The sequence below is a fragment of the Bactrocera dorsalis genome, chromosome 1 (assembly GCF_023373825.1).
Source record: "Bactrocera dorsalis isolate Fly_Bdor chromosome 1, ASM2337382v1, whole genome shotgun sequence".
Classification (NCBI taxonomy): Eukaryota; Metazoa; Arthropoda; class Insecta; order Diptera; family Tephritidae; genus Bactrocera; species Bactrocera dorsalis.
The window spans coordinates 30,849,699-30,867,998 of NC_064303.1; the positions used below are offsets into that span (position 1 = coordinate 30,849,699).

Genomic DNA, 18,300 nt, shown 5'->3' on the forward strand with positions numbered 1-18,300 from the left:
AAGCTGCAGCCGATGGTGCAGGAAAGCCGTGGAGGAATGAACGGAAGATGCAAATGTTGAAAAGTGAGCACGGACCTTACCAAATGTCAAAGAGAAATTGTTTTCTTTACGAGAACTCCATTTTGCTTGTTTAGTTTGTATGCCAGCTATATGCTACACTTGTCCGATAAGTAGTGGTTCAGACAAATGTTTAGTTGCTTAGTGAGAAAACGTGAGCAAAATTCAAAAACTATGGAAGTTCGAGCTCGTCACTGAGTATAACAAATTAACAAAAGGTAGTTTTGGGGCACAACTAGGCTCACAATTTTTCTTTTAATGCAGCAAAAAATACCATTTATTGAAACCCTTTTATTTTTAATTTATAAACCTTCAAATCAAGTGATTATAGTTACTAAAGTAACTAAGAACAAAATTTTGCGGTAGCTGTTGCGGCAGTTTATGGTGCAACAGTTGATGGTGTAGCAGTTGATGGTGCAGCAGTTGATGGCGCAGCGGTTGATGGCGCAGCGGTTGATGGTGCAGCAGTTGATGGTGCAACGGTTGATGGCGCAACAGTTGATGGCGCGGCAGACGATGATGAAGAAGCTGCTGGTGCATCAGTTGATGGCGCAACAGTTGATGGCGCGACAGATGATGATGAAGAAACTTCTGGTGCGACAGATGATGATGACGAAGCTGCTGGTGCGACAGTCGATGGTGCAACGGTTGAACGACGATGATGATGACGATGATGATGGCGATGATGACGGCGATGACAATCACCCCCACCAAAACCACCAAAGCCTCCAAATCCTTCGAAATCTCCAAAACCTGGTTGTCCAAACCCGCCTTGACGTCCACCAAATGGTGGTCTTCTGAAAGCACCTAGGCTTGGTCCTGGACCGCCACGTCTACCTGGTCCGCCAAATCCACGGAGTCCACGAGGTCCATCAAATTCACGAGAGCCCCGACGTCCGAATCCTCGTTGACCTAGAAATTGTGTATATCAAAGAGAAGTGAAGAGGTTCATCAAATGTTACCTGGCGATACATACCTTCAACCAGGACAACCGCGAAAGCGATAACGAACAATACCGTAAAGAGTTTCATCTTCTCAATCAAATGAAATGTGCCAAACTGCTAACTTTCCAGTGGGAATCTTTATTCTTATATAGCATAATTTACCTTCACCAAAGTTCAACAAACAATTTTTAGCAAATATTAACACACACCAACTGTGAATACAATTTTCTATATAAATAAAAACAAACAAAGAAATGGGAATTAAAAAACTACCGTAATTTTTAATACTCGTATACGCAATAATATAGTAAATATTAGACCTCAGTTCATTAGACGTGCGGTTAGAATGTAATACTGCTGGATCTGAGAACCTTTAGTCAAAGTAACACACTTTGACCACAACCCTTGCAAAGGCTCTACAAGCTCGTGCTTAGGAACATATTGTCTGATATCGCAAAGAAGACCAAGCTTTAAAGACAAAAAGGTAGTACAATAATATTTTTACATCGACCATAGGCGAACATGGAAAAAGCACCGAAGTAGATTTCTGGAACTTAAGGTTCAGTTGTTTGTTCTACTGTGTATATAACCAGAAGGAAAGGCTTGACATTAAAAGGAATGATACTACAAGAAAATATTGATATCAATAAAATGTTTAAAGCCGTAATTATAAATGTACTATTAAAGCGCTCTGCGTTCATAAAGATAAAACTTTTTGCATATTTATAGGCTTCTTAATATTAAGATTTTCAATAAGCCAGTCTTTTTGATCGGGTAATCTATTAGTAGCCTGGAGTATTACTGGATATTAGCTAATTATATTTAGTTTTGCATGTAAAGTTTTAAGTAGCCTGATACGTACTTTAAAGAGAAGCTAGAGAGGATTAATAGAAATCATAAAGCCTAACGATACCAAATTCAAAGTGCTTTCATAATTCCATACAATTTTGGAGCAGTAAGTGCAGCAACTGAACCATTACGACGCATTCAACCCCACACAGTGTTCGAAGTAACACACAAAGGACCACAAGGAAGAGTAAGTCTATTGAACGTTGTTTGCCTACCAAAGTACCCAAAGAGCTCGGTATATTTCCTGTAGTATACCTATACCATATTTATTACATATTAGTTCTTCACCGTACTACGAAAGTGGGAGGCTTTGGTACATTCTTTGGTAATATTTTCTAATTTGAAATCCTTGTGACAGACCTGTAGATGGTGCCGCAGAAGTTGGTGGTATGGCGGAAAAAAGTGCAGCCGATGATGATGCAGTAGATGAAGATGTATGTAGTAGTACCAAAGGTCGAAGGGACCGAATGATTTTTGTCTATCAAATGAAGGATGTCGGTCGGTACTAATAGTTTAAATGTTATCTACACTCTATAGTCGTAGGGAAATACTTGGCATAATATTTCTTGTAAAACTTATGAATGGGTCTGTCTATCTCTGTTGTCTGATATTCTGAAATTTTCTAGAACACATTTTGAGTTAAACGAACCATCCACGATTTCAATTCTCATTCCAGCACATTTGATTTAACAGACTCACTCTTTAAAAATAAATAAACCTACTTTAAACTAATTCTTAATTCGTTGTTTTCGTTCATTCGGACAACATGACCTAGCATAGTCGTTGTCCGTAGTCGTTAATTCGCTGAACTATGTATGTCAATGTTGTCGTATATCTCAAACAGCTCATCGTTCCATCGCATACGATATTCGTTCAACGCGCAAAGGACCATAAATCTTTCGCTCATCGTCCATGCCTCTGCACCAAATAAGTACCCGGACGGGAGTAATGAGTGACTTATAGAGTTTGGTTTTAGTTCGTCGCGAGATAACTTTACTTCTCAATTGCCTACTCAGTCCGAAATAGCGCCTATTGGCAAGAGTTATTCTGCGTTGGATTTCCAGGCTGACATTGTTGGTGTTGCTTATGCTGGTTCCAAGATAGACGAAATTATCTACAACTTCAAAGTTATGACTGAAAACAGTGGCGTGAGAGCCAAGTCGCGAGTGCGACGACTGTTTGTTTGATGACAGGAGATAAGTCTGGAAAAAGCAGAACTGACAGCGGGGTATTGAGACCGATGGTATCAATATCAATATACGATAGGGAGTCGCCTTGTCTAAAACCTCGTTTGGTATCGAACGGCTCGGAGAGGTCCTTCCTGATCCTGACGGAGCATTTACTCAACGTCAGTTTACACAGCCGTATTACGAGTATTTTTGCGGGGTTACCAAATTTAGACATCACGGCATAAAGGCAGCTCCTTTTCGTGCTGTCGAAAGCAGCTTTGAAATCGACGAAGAGTTGGTGTGTGTCGATTCTCTTTTCACGGGTCTTTTCCAAGATTTGGCGCATGGTGTATATCTGGTCGGTTGTTGATTTCCCATGTCTGAAGCTACACTGATAAGATCCAATCAGTTTGTTGACGGTGGGCTTTAATCTTTCACACAATACACTTGATAGAACCTTATACGCGATGTTTATCGAGGTATCTCTTTTTATTAATTGAAGGAGGGGGTCTCTCATCCGAGGTGTGTTATTCTTTTTCATTGGGGTCGTTTCCTCACTTGCGTGAACTTCTACACATGACTCGATCCTGAAACTTAATATTGCAACGCTTAAAATTTTCTTGCCTTTTAAGACGTTCTCCTGTTCTTATTCCTTACTAATATCTTTGACTAAGTATTGGGTGTATCGGCTTTTAATATTACTAAAGTGAATAGGATAGATATTTTGTATCATATCCATTATCCTTTCTTTTGTGTGAATTCCACTTCTAACAAATGGTTTAAGGGGTTGTTTCATGTAAGAAATCGATAATTATTCCTTGTACTCTGACTGCATTTATTTTACCAGGTTTGTAAGTTAGTTGGGAATTATATGTACTCTTCTAAGATGGCCTTCAATGCTTCTTTTTCCTGTGTTCGGATGATTGAAGACATATCGCTCATTTGCTGCAAGACCGGCATAAATCAAAAAACGTGATTTTTGAGTTAATGCTGCAGAATTGTTCGTTATATCATACTTCATGTTGAGTGAAAAATTCATATGAATACCTCTTATATGCTCTGCTTGAGAAGAGGTGTAAGGTTGGAGTCACCATATAAGGTTGTAGTCAGTTGAAAACTTTAAACGCGTTTTCTGGAGAATCGATTTTTTTAACTTATGCCGGTCTTGCAGCAAATGAGCGATATGTAGATAATTGGTTGTTGGATGGTGATACTTTTTTTGGAACCATAGAGGTAATTTCTAAGTGAATTAAATGACCGAATTATAAAAAGCATTTCCTTCTCATTGGTGGCATAGTGCTCTTCAGCATTGCTTAAAGTTAGGACGACACCTTATGCAAAATCGGAGTCGTCGGTCGTTAGTTCTAAATCTTTCTCGAAATTTAGTTGTGCTAAGATTATATCTTTCGATACTAAAGTGTTTTTTATTTCATTGAATGCTTCTAAGGCCTCGTTGTCTAATTCTATTTCTATTTTCTTTGAGTTTCGTTTAGAGATATCACCGGCTTCTCCTCTTAGTATGCTGTTAATGGCTTAGCTATTATCGAATAATCCTTTAAACATCGTCGGTAGTAACCTGACATACCTAGGAAAGATCTTATTTTCTTGAGAGTTTGTGGAACTGTGAGTTTTAGCTCCTTTTTATACCCTGAACAGGGTATATTAAGTTTGTCACGAAGTTTGTAACACCCAGAAAGAGTCGTCGGAGACCCTACAAAGTATATATATAAATGATCAGTATGTTGAGCTGAGTCGATTTAGCCATGTCCGTCTGTCTGTCTGTCTGTCTGTATATATATAAACTAGTCCCTCAGTTTTTAAGATATCCTTTTGAAATTTTGCAAACGTCCTTTTCTCTTCAAGAAGCTGCTCATTTGTTGCAACGGCCGATATCGGATCACTATAACATATAGCTGCCATACAAACCGAACGATCGGATTCAAGGGCTTGTATGGAAAACTTTCTAATTTGACAATGTATCTTCACAAAATTTGGTACAGATTATTTTCTAAAGCATCAATGTAATATCCAAAGAAATTGTTCAGATCGGCTTACTATAACATATAGCTTCCATACAAACTGAACACATAGTTACTAACAGAAATGCACCTGTGGAGGGTATTTAGCTTCGGTGCAACCGAAGTTAACGTTTTTTCTTGTTTATTGTATTGAATGCTTCTAAGGCCTCGTTGTCTAATTCTATTTCTATTTTCTTTGAGTTTCGTTTGGAGATATCACCGGCTTCTCCTCTTAGTATGCTGTTAACGGCTTAGCTATTACCGACATACCTAGGAAAGATCTTAATTTCTTGAGAGTTTGTGGAACTGGGAATTTTAGCACTTTTTTTGGATTAGTTTTTATCCCTTTAGGGCTGATTACGTATTCTAAGAATTCAACTTCTTCTTTTGTCAATGTGCATTTAGAAGGTAACCGGAGAAATTCTTACTTTCCATTGTTTACGGAAAATCTAGTTTTTTTTCTATATCTGGCTCACCAAGTGGAATCTGATGATTATTATTATATTTTGGCAGATTGTCATTAGATTAAATTCGTAATAGGACAGCGAAGTCGGCGACAATCTAAAAACTGAATCAAACTGATCTCGTTTTACAGTATCGTAATCGTTATGGTGGAAAACGTCGTCATATACTTGTATTCCGCTCGGGTCGAATTCTACTGTGTTAGTACAGAAATTGCGTTATATTTTACAATATTCGGAGGATGAGTTATTTGCGCAGAAAGCGGATGCTTGTCGTGGAAGGTACTAAGTCTATTCTTGTAATTAACCTGACTTGAATTTATTGACTGATCTATTTCCATCGGGGTCGGTGGTTTAGGTGGCAAGTACGGTCTGTTGTTAAAGGTGGTATTTCCTATGGTAACATGGGGGTTATTCGCGTAGTTGTTGGACCGCGATTCATACCGATTACCCTGATTATTTTGCATATAATTAGTGAAGTGTTGGGGATACTGATTTGATTGACGACCGAATGCATGTTTGTTGAAATCTCGTCTGGGCGAGAATGAATATGTGTAGTTCGGTGTAAGAAATGCTGTTGTTATTAAAATTATTAAAAACATTATTTCGAAGAGGTCGTGGTGCTAGTTGAATATTGGGCTTATGAGTGTTATTTGTATGATTATTTCTATATGTCATGTTGTCCAGATTTTGTCATATGTAGATGTAGGGCTTGTCAGTGCTCGCAAGCTGAGAAACGAGGTAAATCGGGTCGGACCATCGTGGTCATCTAGTACTCAAGAGTACCTAGGTCATTTTAGTCAGAATAATGCATCCTGAGGCATTTTAGAATTTGACTCCAATGCGGTGTCAACATCGCCAACTATTTTCGTTTTCATGCTGTTTTTACTATTTCGCGCACCGGTCACCGCTCGGGCGCGAGTTAAAAAACTTTTATTTTGGTTTGCTAACTAAACTGATAGATACGTCCTGTTCTATGTGTAATAAATTAAAGAAAAGTAGTTTTAGGGCTCAACTAGGCTTTTTCTTTTAATGGAGCAATAAGTATCATTTATTAAATTCCTTTTATTATATTTATTATAAACCTTCAAATCAACTGTTTATAGTTACTAAGGTAACCATTATGTGGCAGTTGGAGTGGCAGTTTATGCTGCAACAGTTGTTGGTGCAGCAGTTGATGGTGCGGCAGTTGATGGTGCGGCAGTTGATGGTGCAGCAGTTGATGGTGCAGCAGTTGATGGCGCAGCAGTTGATGGTGCGGCAGTTGATGGTGCAGCAGTTGATGGCGCTGCAGAAGATGACGAAGAAGCTGCTGGTGCATCAGTTGAAGGAGCAGCAGTTGATGGCGCGGCAGATGATGATGAAGAAGATGCTGGTGCGACAGTCGATGGTGCAACAGTTGAACGACGATGATGGCGATGACGATTGCCACCACCACATCCTCCGAGACTTCCAAAACCTGGTTGTCCAAAGATTAGTCCTGCACCGCCACGACCACCTGGTCCACCTCGACCGATTCGTCCACCTGGACCGCCTCGTCCGCCTGGTCCACGGAGTCCACGAGATCCATTAAATCCACGAGATCCTCGACGTCCGAATCCTCGTTGACCTAGAATTTGTGTAAATCAAAAAAGTTAAAGGGTTTATCAAATATTACCTAGAGATACATACCTTCCACCAGGACAACCGCAAAAGCGATAACGAACAATACCGTAAAGAGTTTCATCTTTTCAATGAAATGAAATGTGCCAAACTGCTAACTTTCCAGTAGAAATCCTAACTCTTATATAGCATAATTTACCTTCATTAAAATCCAACAAACATGTTTTAGCAAATACAATATAAATATCTAAATATTTCACACCAACTGTGAATACTTTTTTCTATTTAGATAACAAATATTTGCGAACTAAAAAACTACCGTAATTTAATTTTTAATGTAAATATGCAATAATGGAGTCAGCAGTTCATTAGACTTGCGGTCTGAATGCAATTCTGCAGGGTCTGAGAGCCTTCATTCAAAGCAACATGTATTGACCAAAACCCTTGCAAATGCTCTACAAGCTCGTGCTTAGGTACATATTTTCTGATATCGAAAAGAAGGCCAAGCTTTAAAGACAAAAAGGCAGTACAATGATATATTTGCATCGACCAAAGATGGCACCGAAATACATTTCTGCAGCTTAAGGCTCAGTCGCTTTTTCTACGGTCTGCATCACCCGAAAGAAAAACGCTACAAAAGTAGACCAATAGGGAGAGCAAACGACGCCATATTTTTTTCGCTCATTTGACACTTCTCTTCATCAAGGTTTGCCATTTCATCGTGGAAAGATCCAACAACGAGTCCAAATCATTAAAATTTACTTCCGAAATTCGGTGTCAGTGGTCTCAACTTTTTAGAGCACTACGCCCAATTTATGATAAGCAAAATTTGCGTTATTGGTCAGGCAGCAATCCATAACAACTCCATAAGTCACCATCCCGAAAAAATTTCGTTTAGGTGCGGTTTATGGGCCGGCAGCGGGGGTCGTACTTCTTCTGTGATGATCAAGACCGACACATTAATTGTCATGAACGCAATGGCCCATTCCATACATAATGGCCTCAAATACACTTTCAAAAGGAAATTCATTGATATCCCAAATGGTTTTTTTCTTATTTAAAAATTATTTTCTTCTTAAACTTTTGTAGCGCTCTTACTGAAAAACCCGTTAAAAACGTACAATTCAAGACAACTGCGTTAATAAAGTTCAAAACTTTTTGCATATTTATAGGCTTAATATTAGCATTATCAATGAGCCAGTCGTTTTGTTCAGGTAAAATATTAGTAGCTTTAAGAATCAAACTTGTTTAACTGTATTGGATATTAGTTTAATACATTTAGTTTTGCATCTGAATTTGTAGGCAGCCTTATACGTACTCTACTACCTAAAGAGAAACTAGAGAGAGAGAGGAGTGATACAAGTCATAGAGTATAACGCACCTGACTTAAAGTGCTTTCATAATTCCTTAAGCCTTTGGAGCAGTAAGTGAAGCGGCTGAACTACTACGACGCATTCAACCACACCAAAATACCTAAAGAGCTCCTTACATTTTCTGCAGCACACCAATTGTTGTTACCTCGGATTAGTTCTTCGTTCCTGCTGGAATTCGAAGTTTAGCTACATTCTTTGATAATATTTTTTAATTTAAAACTTATGTGACAGCAATTCAAGTAGATGATCGGAACACGATGGAGTTGATGTCCTCCATTTTTTATCCTGATGTCCTTTACTGTCATGGTTTGATATGTAATGGAGAACAATTTTTGTCTATTGCCTGAAATTTCGCAAAGAGTTCAATGAGTTCTTAAGCAGTAAAGAATCTTTTATTGAAACTTCCTTAATTTCGAATTTAATTGACACTCGATAAAATACTTTTTGTCTATCAAGGTTAACACTCCCAACTGAACTTTATACAGCGGCTGTAGGCGCAGCAGATGAGGGCTCAGGTGCAACAGATGAAGATTCGGGTGCAGCAGATGAAGATTCAGGTGCCACGGATGAAGATTCAGGAGCAGCAGATGAGGATTCAGGTGTAGCAGATGAGGATTCGGGTGCAGCAGATGAAGATTCAGGTGCAGCAGATGCGGATTCGGGTGCGGCTGATGAGGATTCAGGTGCAGCAGATGAAGACTCAGGTGCAGCTGATGAGGATTCGGGTGCAACAGATGAAGATTCGGGTGCAGCAGATGAAGATTCAGGTGCCACGGATGAAGATTCAGGAGCAGCAGATGAGGATTCAGGTACAGCAGATGAGGATTCAGGTATAGCAGATGAGGATTCGGGTGCAGCAGATGAAGATTCAGGTGCAGCAGATGAGGACTCAGGTGCAGATGATGATGATTCAGGAGCAGTCGATGAGGATTCGGGTGCAGCAGATGAGGACTCAGGTGCAGCAGATGAAGATTCAGGTGCAGATGATGATGATTCAGGAGCAGTCGATGAGGATTCGGGTGCAGCAGATGAGGACTCAGGTGCAGCAGATGAAGATTCAGGTGCAGCTGATGATGATTCAGGAGCAGCCGATGAGGATTCGGGTGCAGCAGATGAGGACTCAGGTGCAGCAGATGAAGATTCAGGTGCAGCTGATGATGATTCAGGAGCAGCCGATGAGGACTCAGGTACAGCAGATGAAAACTCAGGTGCAGATGATGATGATTCAGGAGCAGCCGATGAGGATTCGGGTGCAGCAGATGAGGACTCAGGTGCAGCAGATGAAGATTCCGGTGCAGCAGAAGAAGATTCAGGTGCCTCGGATGAAGACTCAGGTGCGGAAGATGAAGATTCAGGTGCAAGAGATGAAGACTCAGGTGCAGCAGATGAAGATTCCGGTGAGCAGCAGATGAAACTCAGGTGCAGCAGATGAAGATTCAGGTGCAGCTGATGATGATTCAGGAGCAGCCGATGAGGATTCAGGTGCAGCTGATGAGGATTCAGGTACAGCAGATGAGGACTCAGGTGCAGCAGATGAAGATTCCGGTGCAGCAGAAGAAGATTCAGGTGCCTCGGATGAAGACTCAGGTGCGGAAGATGAAGATTCAGGTGCAAGAGATGAAGACTCAGGTGCAGCAGATGAAGATTCCGGTGATTCAGGTGCAACAGAAGAAACTTCAGAAGCAGGAGATGAAGATTCCGGTGCAGCAGAAGAAGATTCAGGTGCCTCGGATGAAGGTTCAGGTGCAACAGATGAAGATGGTGGTTGAGGTCGGGGTTGGCAAGGGCGATGACCTTGAGGTCCGCCAAGAAGCGCACCAGCACCAAATAGTGGGCGTGCCCCAAGTCTTCCAGGACCTCCAAGGAGTCTTCCAATTAGTCTACCAGGTCCTCGTCGTCCAGATCCTCGTTGACCTGGAAATTTTTTAAATTAAAAACTTAAAAGAACAAAACAACCTTCATCTAGTACAATACCATTAACTAGGACGACTGCGAAAGCGATTATGTATAATACTGTAAAAAATTTCATCTTGTCTATCAAATTAACTTTGACAAATTGCTAAATCCTCAGTGGTTTCTTAAGTCTTATATAGCATAATTGCGTTTCGCCAAGGTTTCAATAAACAATTACATTGTATTTATATACAATTATGAATTTCAAATATTAAACCAACTATGAAAACATTAACTATTGTAACGCTATAAATAACAAAAAGTATGGAATCAAACAACTACGGAAAATATTTATAATACGTAATAATAAAGGCAAATATTACTCTGCCGGCAGACTAAGCATGTGAACTGACTGTTGGACTTTATTGTCCGACAACTTGTATTCAAAAGCCTTACGTATAAACATAAAGGTCTGAGAATCAAAACAATAAGTTGATCATGTGTGATACCATGTTGAAAGCACCGCTGTAAGGAGATGGAGGGATAAGAGAAAAAATAAACCAGGAGTACTCTGATTTGTTAACACAGAGAAATTTTTTTTTTTAAGAAAAGGCATACATCTACTACTAGTTAAGATAGTTCATTCGAGGGCTGTGAAGTGTTTTGCTGCGAATCAGACTTAGTTATTACATTGTTTCTGTTCCGTTTCTGCTATCAACACAACCCAACGAAAAGAGTGTAGTCCAAGGAGTTTAAATATGCAACAAAGAATCACTTTGTTTAATATACAGGATATAGGATTATACCTCTGTATCTCATAGTCATTTACAAATAAAAACGAACCTGTGTTTTACGGACGTCACATGAATAACAAAAAACACTTGAGTAAATAAAGTTTGTTTTCTGAACGAAATTAGCGCAAATATTATTGTTTTTGTCAAAAGTCTTGCGATTTTCTAAACAAAACTATATTTGGTTAAGTTGTTGTGGGCGCTTTCTTTGTTCCTCGGTAAAACAGTAAAATAAGTTATGTTATTAGTAAACGATTAACCTACTAACTACAATGAAATTGATCGAGCTGCCTAAAAGAATTGAAGAGACCACTTGATTACATTCGTTCAACTGCTTTAATTACCATTCATAATTCCCCTTCATCCACAGTTGTTATTTATTGGGGATCCGTTTGAAGCCAAAATTGTTGGATTGTGCTTAATTTGAAATGATGCGGAATAGATGCTTCATCTGCGATCTGTTCGATTGATACATTCTCCGCGGCTTATCAACCAAGTTTTCCATCATAGAAATGCCAACAGCTGATAGCTAACCATTGTGCATCGAGCATTCTGACATTGTACAGATATCGGAGCGGTCAGCGAAATAAAAAAAGAAGCGAAAAATGCTGCAATAACTCCCTGTTATTCTCACAAACTCAACAGGAGTATTTCCAAATCGTTTAAAATACGATAAATCGAGATGGTTCTATTCTATTCTAACTCATTCACTCAGTTTGATTCTTCAGAAAGAATCGATCGCTCTGGCAAAGGCATCAAATATTATACAAGGTGCATTCCAAAGTAAACAGGACTTAAAAAAAGCCAAACAAATGGTGTTTTCGGCAAAATCAATTTATTGTTTTCAAAATAGTCTCCTTCTGCTTCAATACAGCTTTTTGCACGGTCCAAAAGCATGTCGAATGAGTGTTTTTGCTCGTTGGCCGGTATGGCCGCCAGTATGCCGGTGCAAGCCTTTTGAATGGCCTCTACGTCTGCATAACTCTTTCTTTTCATATACAAATGCATTTTTCCGAAAATGATGAAATCGCACGGTGCCATATCAGGTGAACACGGGGAGTGTTTAATGGTTAAAATGTGATTTTTGGTCAAATAATCAGTAACAAGCGTCGAATCGAATGTTGGATTCTGAGCAATTTTTGGTCGTCAGTCAATTTGTGCGGAACAAACCGTGCACACACCTTTCCTAAGCCCAAATGTTCGGTTAAAATGTGATAAATCGATGTTTTCAAGATGGACAATTCCATTTCCATGAATTCCAATCTTGATTTCGGCTGATTTCTGATGAATTCACTCACAGTTTTTGATTGGCCCACATGTTGATCGTCATTTATGTCCTCACGACCACTTTGAAAACGTTGATCACTATTCAAAGTCCTGTTTACTTTACACCTTGTAGATTGATCGGCCTGGCGGTGCTGCACACGTATCATGATATTGAAGTCACTGCAAAAGAAGTTCTCGAAAGATTCTCAAAACTTGGTCCACATCATTTTGTTTTGTGAAAATTTTTTATTCAATACACGAATTGACTACAGTATTATATGGTACATTGTAATAAAATATGTCACCCGCACGTCTACGATTTATAATGTGTTTTATGTAGACCTTCGTTTTTCTTCAAAGATAAAATAGTTTTCCCTTTGCTATCAATAAAAATAAATAAAGCAGTGATAAACTAGAAAGAAGGGCTAAGGGTCTACATTAAAAAATGTTACGCAGGAATCAAAATTTCAATATTCGACGAAACAGTGATAAGATTGCAATCACATTTTGTATCTTGACTGAAGGTTGGACATTCACACAGATAATGTTCCAGCGTTCCATCATCAACATACTCCGCATTCCGCCGACTCCACTTTTACTATTTCTGAAGGTGGGATCTTAAGAGTAGGTGTTTTTTGGTATATTTCCCATCAGCATTACCCCAAAATAGCATTCCAATACCTGAAGTGTTTCTCTAGCTGAATGGCCTGGGGCAGCTTAAAAGAATTGTGTCTCCAGTTTACACAGTGAGACTTAGTATTGGGGCTAAGAATAGCCTTAATTGTCGGTTGGCAATCCACTAGAAGATTCATGTACATTCTGTTAGAGCTAATTTGGCACCTTCTGTTATGCCAACAATTTCGGTCTGAAAGACTGAAGTCACATGTCACAAGCTACCTTCTGCTAGAAGCCTGCTCCTGTTTCTATTTCACCCTTTTATCCGTCGGTGAATATGTAGACTGATATCCTCGACCACAGAATCATTGGTCCATTGTTCTCTATTGGGGAATAATAACGTTGGGTTTACTCATTATCACATTATCAATTTACCATGCGTTCATTAACAAGGTCGAGTATGATATCATACCCGTGATGACGCCGGGTCTGACTCCAATGACCTAAAACCATGAGCAGTTGGCCGAAAAGATTGCCTCTTAATTCACTTGTGGATGTATTTGCCGGATATCGAGGATAACCTTCAGAGCCTTAGTAACGTGGTTGTCATTGCGCTCGTAATACTACAACACTTTTTCGATAATGCCACCATATGAGGTGATTAACAATTGTATAGAGCTAATAGACCATACGTGGTCGTTAACCCCACTTTGAGGCAATGACTGCTGTTCTTACTATGATCTCTCCAGCTTCCTTTTTATCTGAGATGACTTCGAGATATTTGAAAGAGCTCGAGAGTACAATAGTTCTACCTATTAATCAAGGTAACTCAAAGCATGAGGGGATACGATACCTAATCTCAGGGAATCACAATTGATCTTATAAACGATTTTTATACCTTCCCTAACCTATATAACTATAGACAAGTTAGCATGTGACTTAACCAGGTTCGGTTTAATAGCAAATGAAGCGGTAGCTGATTTCAGTGCGGACGTAGTAGCGTTATCAAATGCGCTGTTTTTCTTAACATGCGATTGTCTTATCTCCTCATGAAGGGTGGTATCAATCGATTTCCCTTTGACGTACGCGTGATGCACCTTCAACCGGTTGAGGTATTATCAGATTGATCGGTACCAATATGAAGATAACTTTGGCTTCCTCTCACTTACGAGTATTACTTCGAGTATTACAACATTACTTTAGAATTCCGGGATAATGTCTGGTACTAGAAGTGTTCCAGTAGTACCTGAATCATATGATTGCACGATCATTGTGTCTCTAACTACAACGGTATCAGGAGCCTTACGAAGGTTACACCTAAGGTCCGCAAAAAACTGACTAGGGGTTAACCCTAGTAAGACAGATGAGTTTGTTATGCACTAATGAAACCAAAATACCTCAATTTCGTATTCGCCCAATTGGTGGTACTACAATTTCTCGGTCTTACGGGACAAAATATCTAGGGATCGTTAACGATACCAAGCTGAGCTGGAAGATCAATATTGTGATTAATTAGTATATTACATATGCAAGAGAATACTCAGTAGGAACTGGGGAATAAAAACCAGTGTAGTCATGTGGGTGAATACTAGGGTGGGTCGATTCCGGACTTTTTTCGATTCGTGATTTCTAATAGTGCGGAAAAGTTGCCTTAGTACTTCCTGATTCCAATGCAACTTTTGTTTTGAGATCGGATTGCATCTTCAACCCCAACTCCGGCCTTGAAATTTCGGAAATTCGCCTAAAATCGTGAAATTGTCTACCTAGCGCCTGAAATACGCATCTCATGGCAAAATGTTATTTGTCACGTCATTTGCTACCGAAATGGTATATGTGATCATGGCCGTAGGACGAACCGTTCCCGAGATACGGCTATCATTAGACCAATTCTAACTTATGGAACACTAGTTTGGTGGCCAGCATTAAAGAAAAAATATAATATTCCAAATTTAAAATAGATACAGAGGACAGCCTGTGCAGGACTTACCGGCGCCATTGAATCATGTCCGACTAATGCGCTTGATATACTCCTGCAACAACTACCCATAGACGTTTTCATACGGAGTGTAGCCACATTTTCTGGAGATAGGAAATTTGGAACAGGAGATGTAATGGACGTAGCGTTATCCGGAACCAGATAAAATAAACCTAAATAGATCGGACTGTATCCTCCTAATGATGGATTTAAATAGTAATTTCCAGGTGATAATAGCCTCTAGACGTAAATGGAGAAGAGGTTGGGGAAAGAAAATACTATCACACTCTAAACCTACAGTCCAAAATGGACTACAGAGTAGGGACAGGAATATACTCAAAGAATATCTCTCTCTCCATCCGTTTGCCAAACTAAGCTAGCATCATTCAAGCAGAAACAATAGTGATAGAGAAGGCCCGTGGAGTTTTGCTGAATAACTGCAGGAGGAAACAGATAGACAGTCAATATTACTAGCCTTGTCGCAAGCTCACTGGTAGGCTAACTCTACTTGTCATACCGGAAACCGGTCATAGGAACATTTTTCAATGTAACCAAAGGCAAGATAACGTAGTAATATGGCCAAAATATGACAAGACAAGAACTAAAAACTCATTGAAAGGCTCCAGGAAAAGTATATACATATAGATTTAAAATTCCATAACGGAGCATTGGCTATATCACGATCCCGACGTAGAATTCTTAGAATCCATTAGGTACCAAATGAATGTCTATCTACAAAAAGAAAACGAAGATAAGTAGTTTCATTGCGGGGATCAAGTGGTTTGAACACAACAATTAAACGACTATACTATAGCAATATTAAAGCTTTAACAAATAATCTACCAAAAGATACAAATAGAGGGACTGTCACCCGGAGGTGAACAAAACTACAATACTCGGTTTCCGTATGTTATGAGAGCATGAAACCCACTACTTAATACGAGTCGCACTACATTAATTCAGTCCATACTTTGTTGCATATTTATAGGCTACGTAATATTAAGCTTAGCTTTGTACATTCTTTTGATTGGATAATATAAGATTTCGTTTTACTTCTGAAATTTTTATTAGCCTTACACGAACCCGTAATAGAAGCTTTAGTGTACGAGTACTGATAGAAATTATAGAGTCTAACGATACCAAAATCATGAAAACCGTAGTTCACGAAGTGTTTTTGTTACACACGATTTCGCCACAGGAATTGTAGCGTCTGAACCACCAAAGACGCATTCGTCCACACAACACACCACACCAAAGAGCACAGAGAAAAGCCAGCCTTTAGGAAGGTGTTTGTCTACTAAATTACCACATGGGTTATTTCCTACAGTACGACAATATTTTCTAATCTCTAATTTTTATACTCTCGCAACAAAGTTGCTAAAGATAGTATTATAGTTTTGTTCTCATATCGGTTGTTTGTAAGTCCTAAAACTAAAAGAGTCAGATATAGGGTTATATATACCAAAGTGATCAGGGTGACGAGTAGAGGTGAAATCCGGATGTCTGTCTGTCCGTCCGTCCGTCCGTCCGTCTGTGCAAGCTGTAACTTGAGTAAAAATTGAGATATCATGATGAAACTTGGTACACGTATTTCTTGGTTCCATAAGAAGGTCAAGTTCGAAGATGGGCAAAATCGGTCCACTGCCACGCCCACAAAATGGCGGAAACCGAAAACCTATAAAGTGTCATAACTAAGCCATAAATGGAGATATTAAAGTGAAATTTGGCACAAACGATCGCATTAGGGAGGAGCATATTTTGAAGTATTTTTTTTGGAAAAGTGGGCGTGGCCCCGCCCCCTACTAAGTTTTTTGTATATATCTCGGAAACTACTATAGCTATGTCAACCAAACTCTATAGAGCCGTTTCCTTCAGGCATTTCCATATACAGTTCAAAAATGGAAGAAATCGGATAATAACCACGCCCACCTCCCATACAAAGGTTATGTTGAAAATCACTAAAAGTGCGTTAACCGACTAACAAAAAACGTCAGCAACACAAAATTTTATGAAAAAAAAGGCAGAAGGAAGCTACACCCAGGCTTTTTTTAAAAGGAAAAAAATTGGCGTGGCGTCGCCCACTTATGGACCAAAAACCATAACTCAGGAACTACTCGACCGATTTCAATGAAATTCGGTGTATAATATTTTCCTAACACCCTGATGACATGTACGAAATATGGGCGAAATCGGTTCACAACCACGCCTTCTTCCAATATAACGCTATTTTAAATTCCATCTGATGCCTTCTCTGTATAATATATACATTAGAAACCAATGATCATAGCGGAATAAAACTTTACTCAAATACGGTATGTGAGCTGAGGTATCCCTTGTGGAAAAATTGTTGTGATCGGACTATAATTTTTCAAGGTCCCTGATATCGAACACGAAGAACTCAGTGCCCAACCTAACCTAACCTAATTTTTCACCGAAAATATCGGTAAATCTCTCAGAATTTGATTCTAATTAATTTTACAGCAAAATAAAAAAATATGTAAACGACGGCTAATGAAATCTCGATTATCACTTTATCGTGCGAGAGTATAAAAGGTTCGGTGACACCCGAACTTAGCCCTTCCTTACTTGTTCTTTCCTCATTTACTGTCAAGGTTAGATACAAAACGGAGAAAAAATTGTGTCTACTGCCAGAGTTTAAGGTAAGAATTGAATACATTTTTCTTAAGCGGATAAAGAAATATATTTAAAATTTTCAGTTCAGTTTTAATTTAATTGACATTAAGATAAAATAACTTTTATTGATAAAGACTGACGCTATCAACAGAACTCTATGCAGAGACAGATGAAGATTCAGGAGCAGCAGATGAAGATTCTGGTGCAACAGATGAAGATTCAGCTGCAACAGATGAGGATTCAGCTGCAACAGATGAAGATTCAGCTGCAACAGATGAGGATTCAGGTGCCAAAGACGAAGATTCAGGAGCAGCAGATGAAGATTCAGGTGCAACAGATGAAGATTCAGCTGCAACAGATGAAGATTCTGGTGCAACAGATGAAGATTCAGCTGCAACAGATGAGGATTCCGGTGCAACAGATGAAGATGATGGTTGAGGCCATGGTTGGCATGGGCGAGGACCATGAGGACCATGAGGTTTGCCTGGGCGTTCTCCAGCACCACCAAATGGTGGACGTCCGCCAAATCTTCCCGGACCGCCAAATCCGCCAAATCCGCCAAATCCTCCAAGACCGCCAAATCCTCCAGGACCGCCTACGCCTCTTCCACCTCGTCCACCAGGACCACCAGGTCCACGTCGTCCAAATCCTCG

General features: G+C 39.5%; 3 protein-coding genes across 3 annotated transcripts; 2 read left to right on the plus strand and 1 right to left on the minus strand.

Moving 5' to 3' along the window:
• Positions 1-333: 333 nt before the first annotated feature.
• LOC115066673 (spidroin-2) lies at positions 334-7,265 on the minus strand. The gene is made up of 4 exons (XM_049456687.1): positions 7,170-7,265; positions 6,650-7,107; positions 5,950-6,121; positions 334-969 (listed from the first exon to the last, which is right to left on the minus strand). The coding sequence occupies exons 1-4, from the start codon at positions 7,222-7,224 to the stop codon at positions 437-439; spliced, it is 1,218 nt and encodes a 405-aa protein (XP_049312644.1). The 5' UTR covers positions 7,225-7,265; the 3' UTR covers positions 334-436.
• A 285-nt stretch (positions 7,266-7,550) lies between these two features.
• Positions 7,551-10,242, plus strand: LOC125779089 (golgin subfamily A member 6-like protein 2). The gene is made up of 3 exons (XM_049459538.1): positions 7,551-7,573; positions 8,930-9,870; positions 9,920-10,242. Exons 1-3 carry the CDS (start codon positions 7,551-7,553, stop codon positions 10,240-10,242), a joined length of 1,287 nt encoding a protein of 428 aa, XP_049315495.1.
• A 4,011-nt stretch (positions 10,243-14,253) lies between these two features.
• On the plus strand, positions 14,254-18,300 carry LOC125779100 (golgin subfamily A member 6-like protein 2). Its single transcript, XM_049459646.1, has 2 exons — positions 14,254-14,348; positions 17,782-18,300. Exons 1-2 carry the CDS (start codon positions 14,254-14,256, stop codon positions 18,083-18,085), a joined length of 399 nt encoding a protein of 132 aa, XP_049315603.1. The 3' UTR covers positions 18,086-18,300.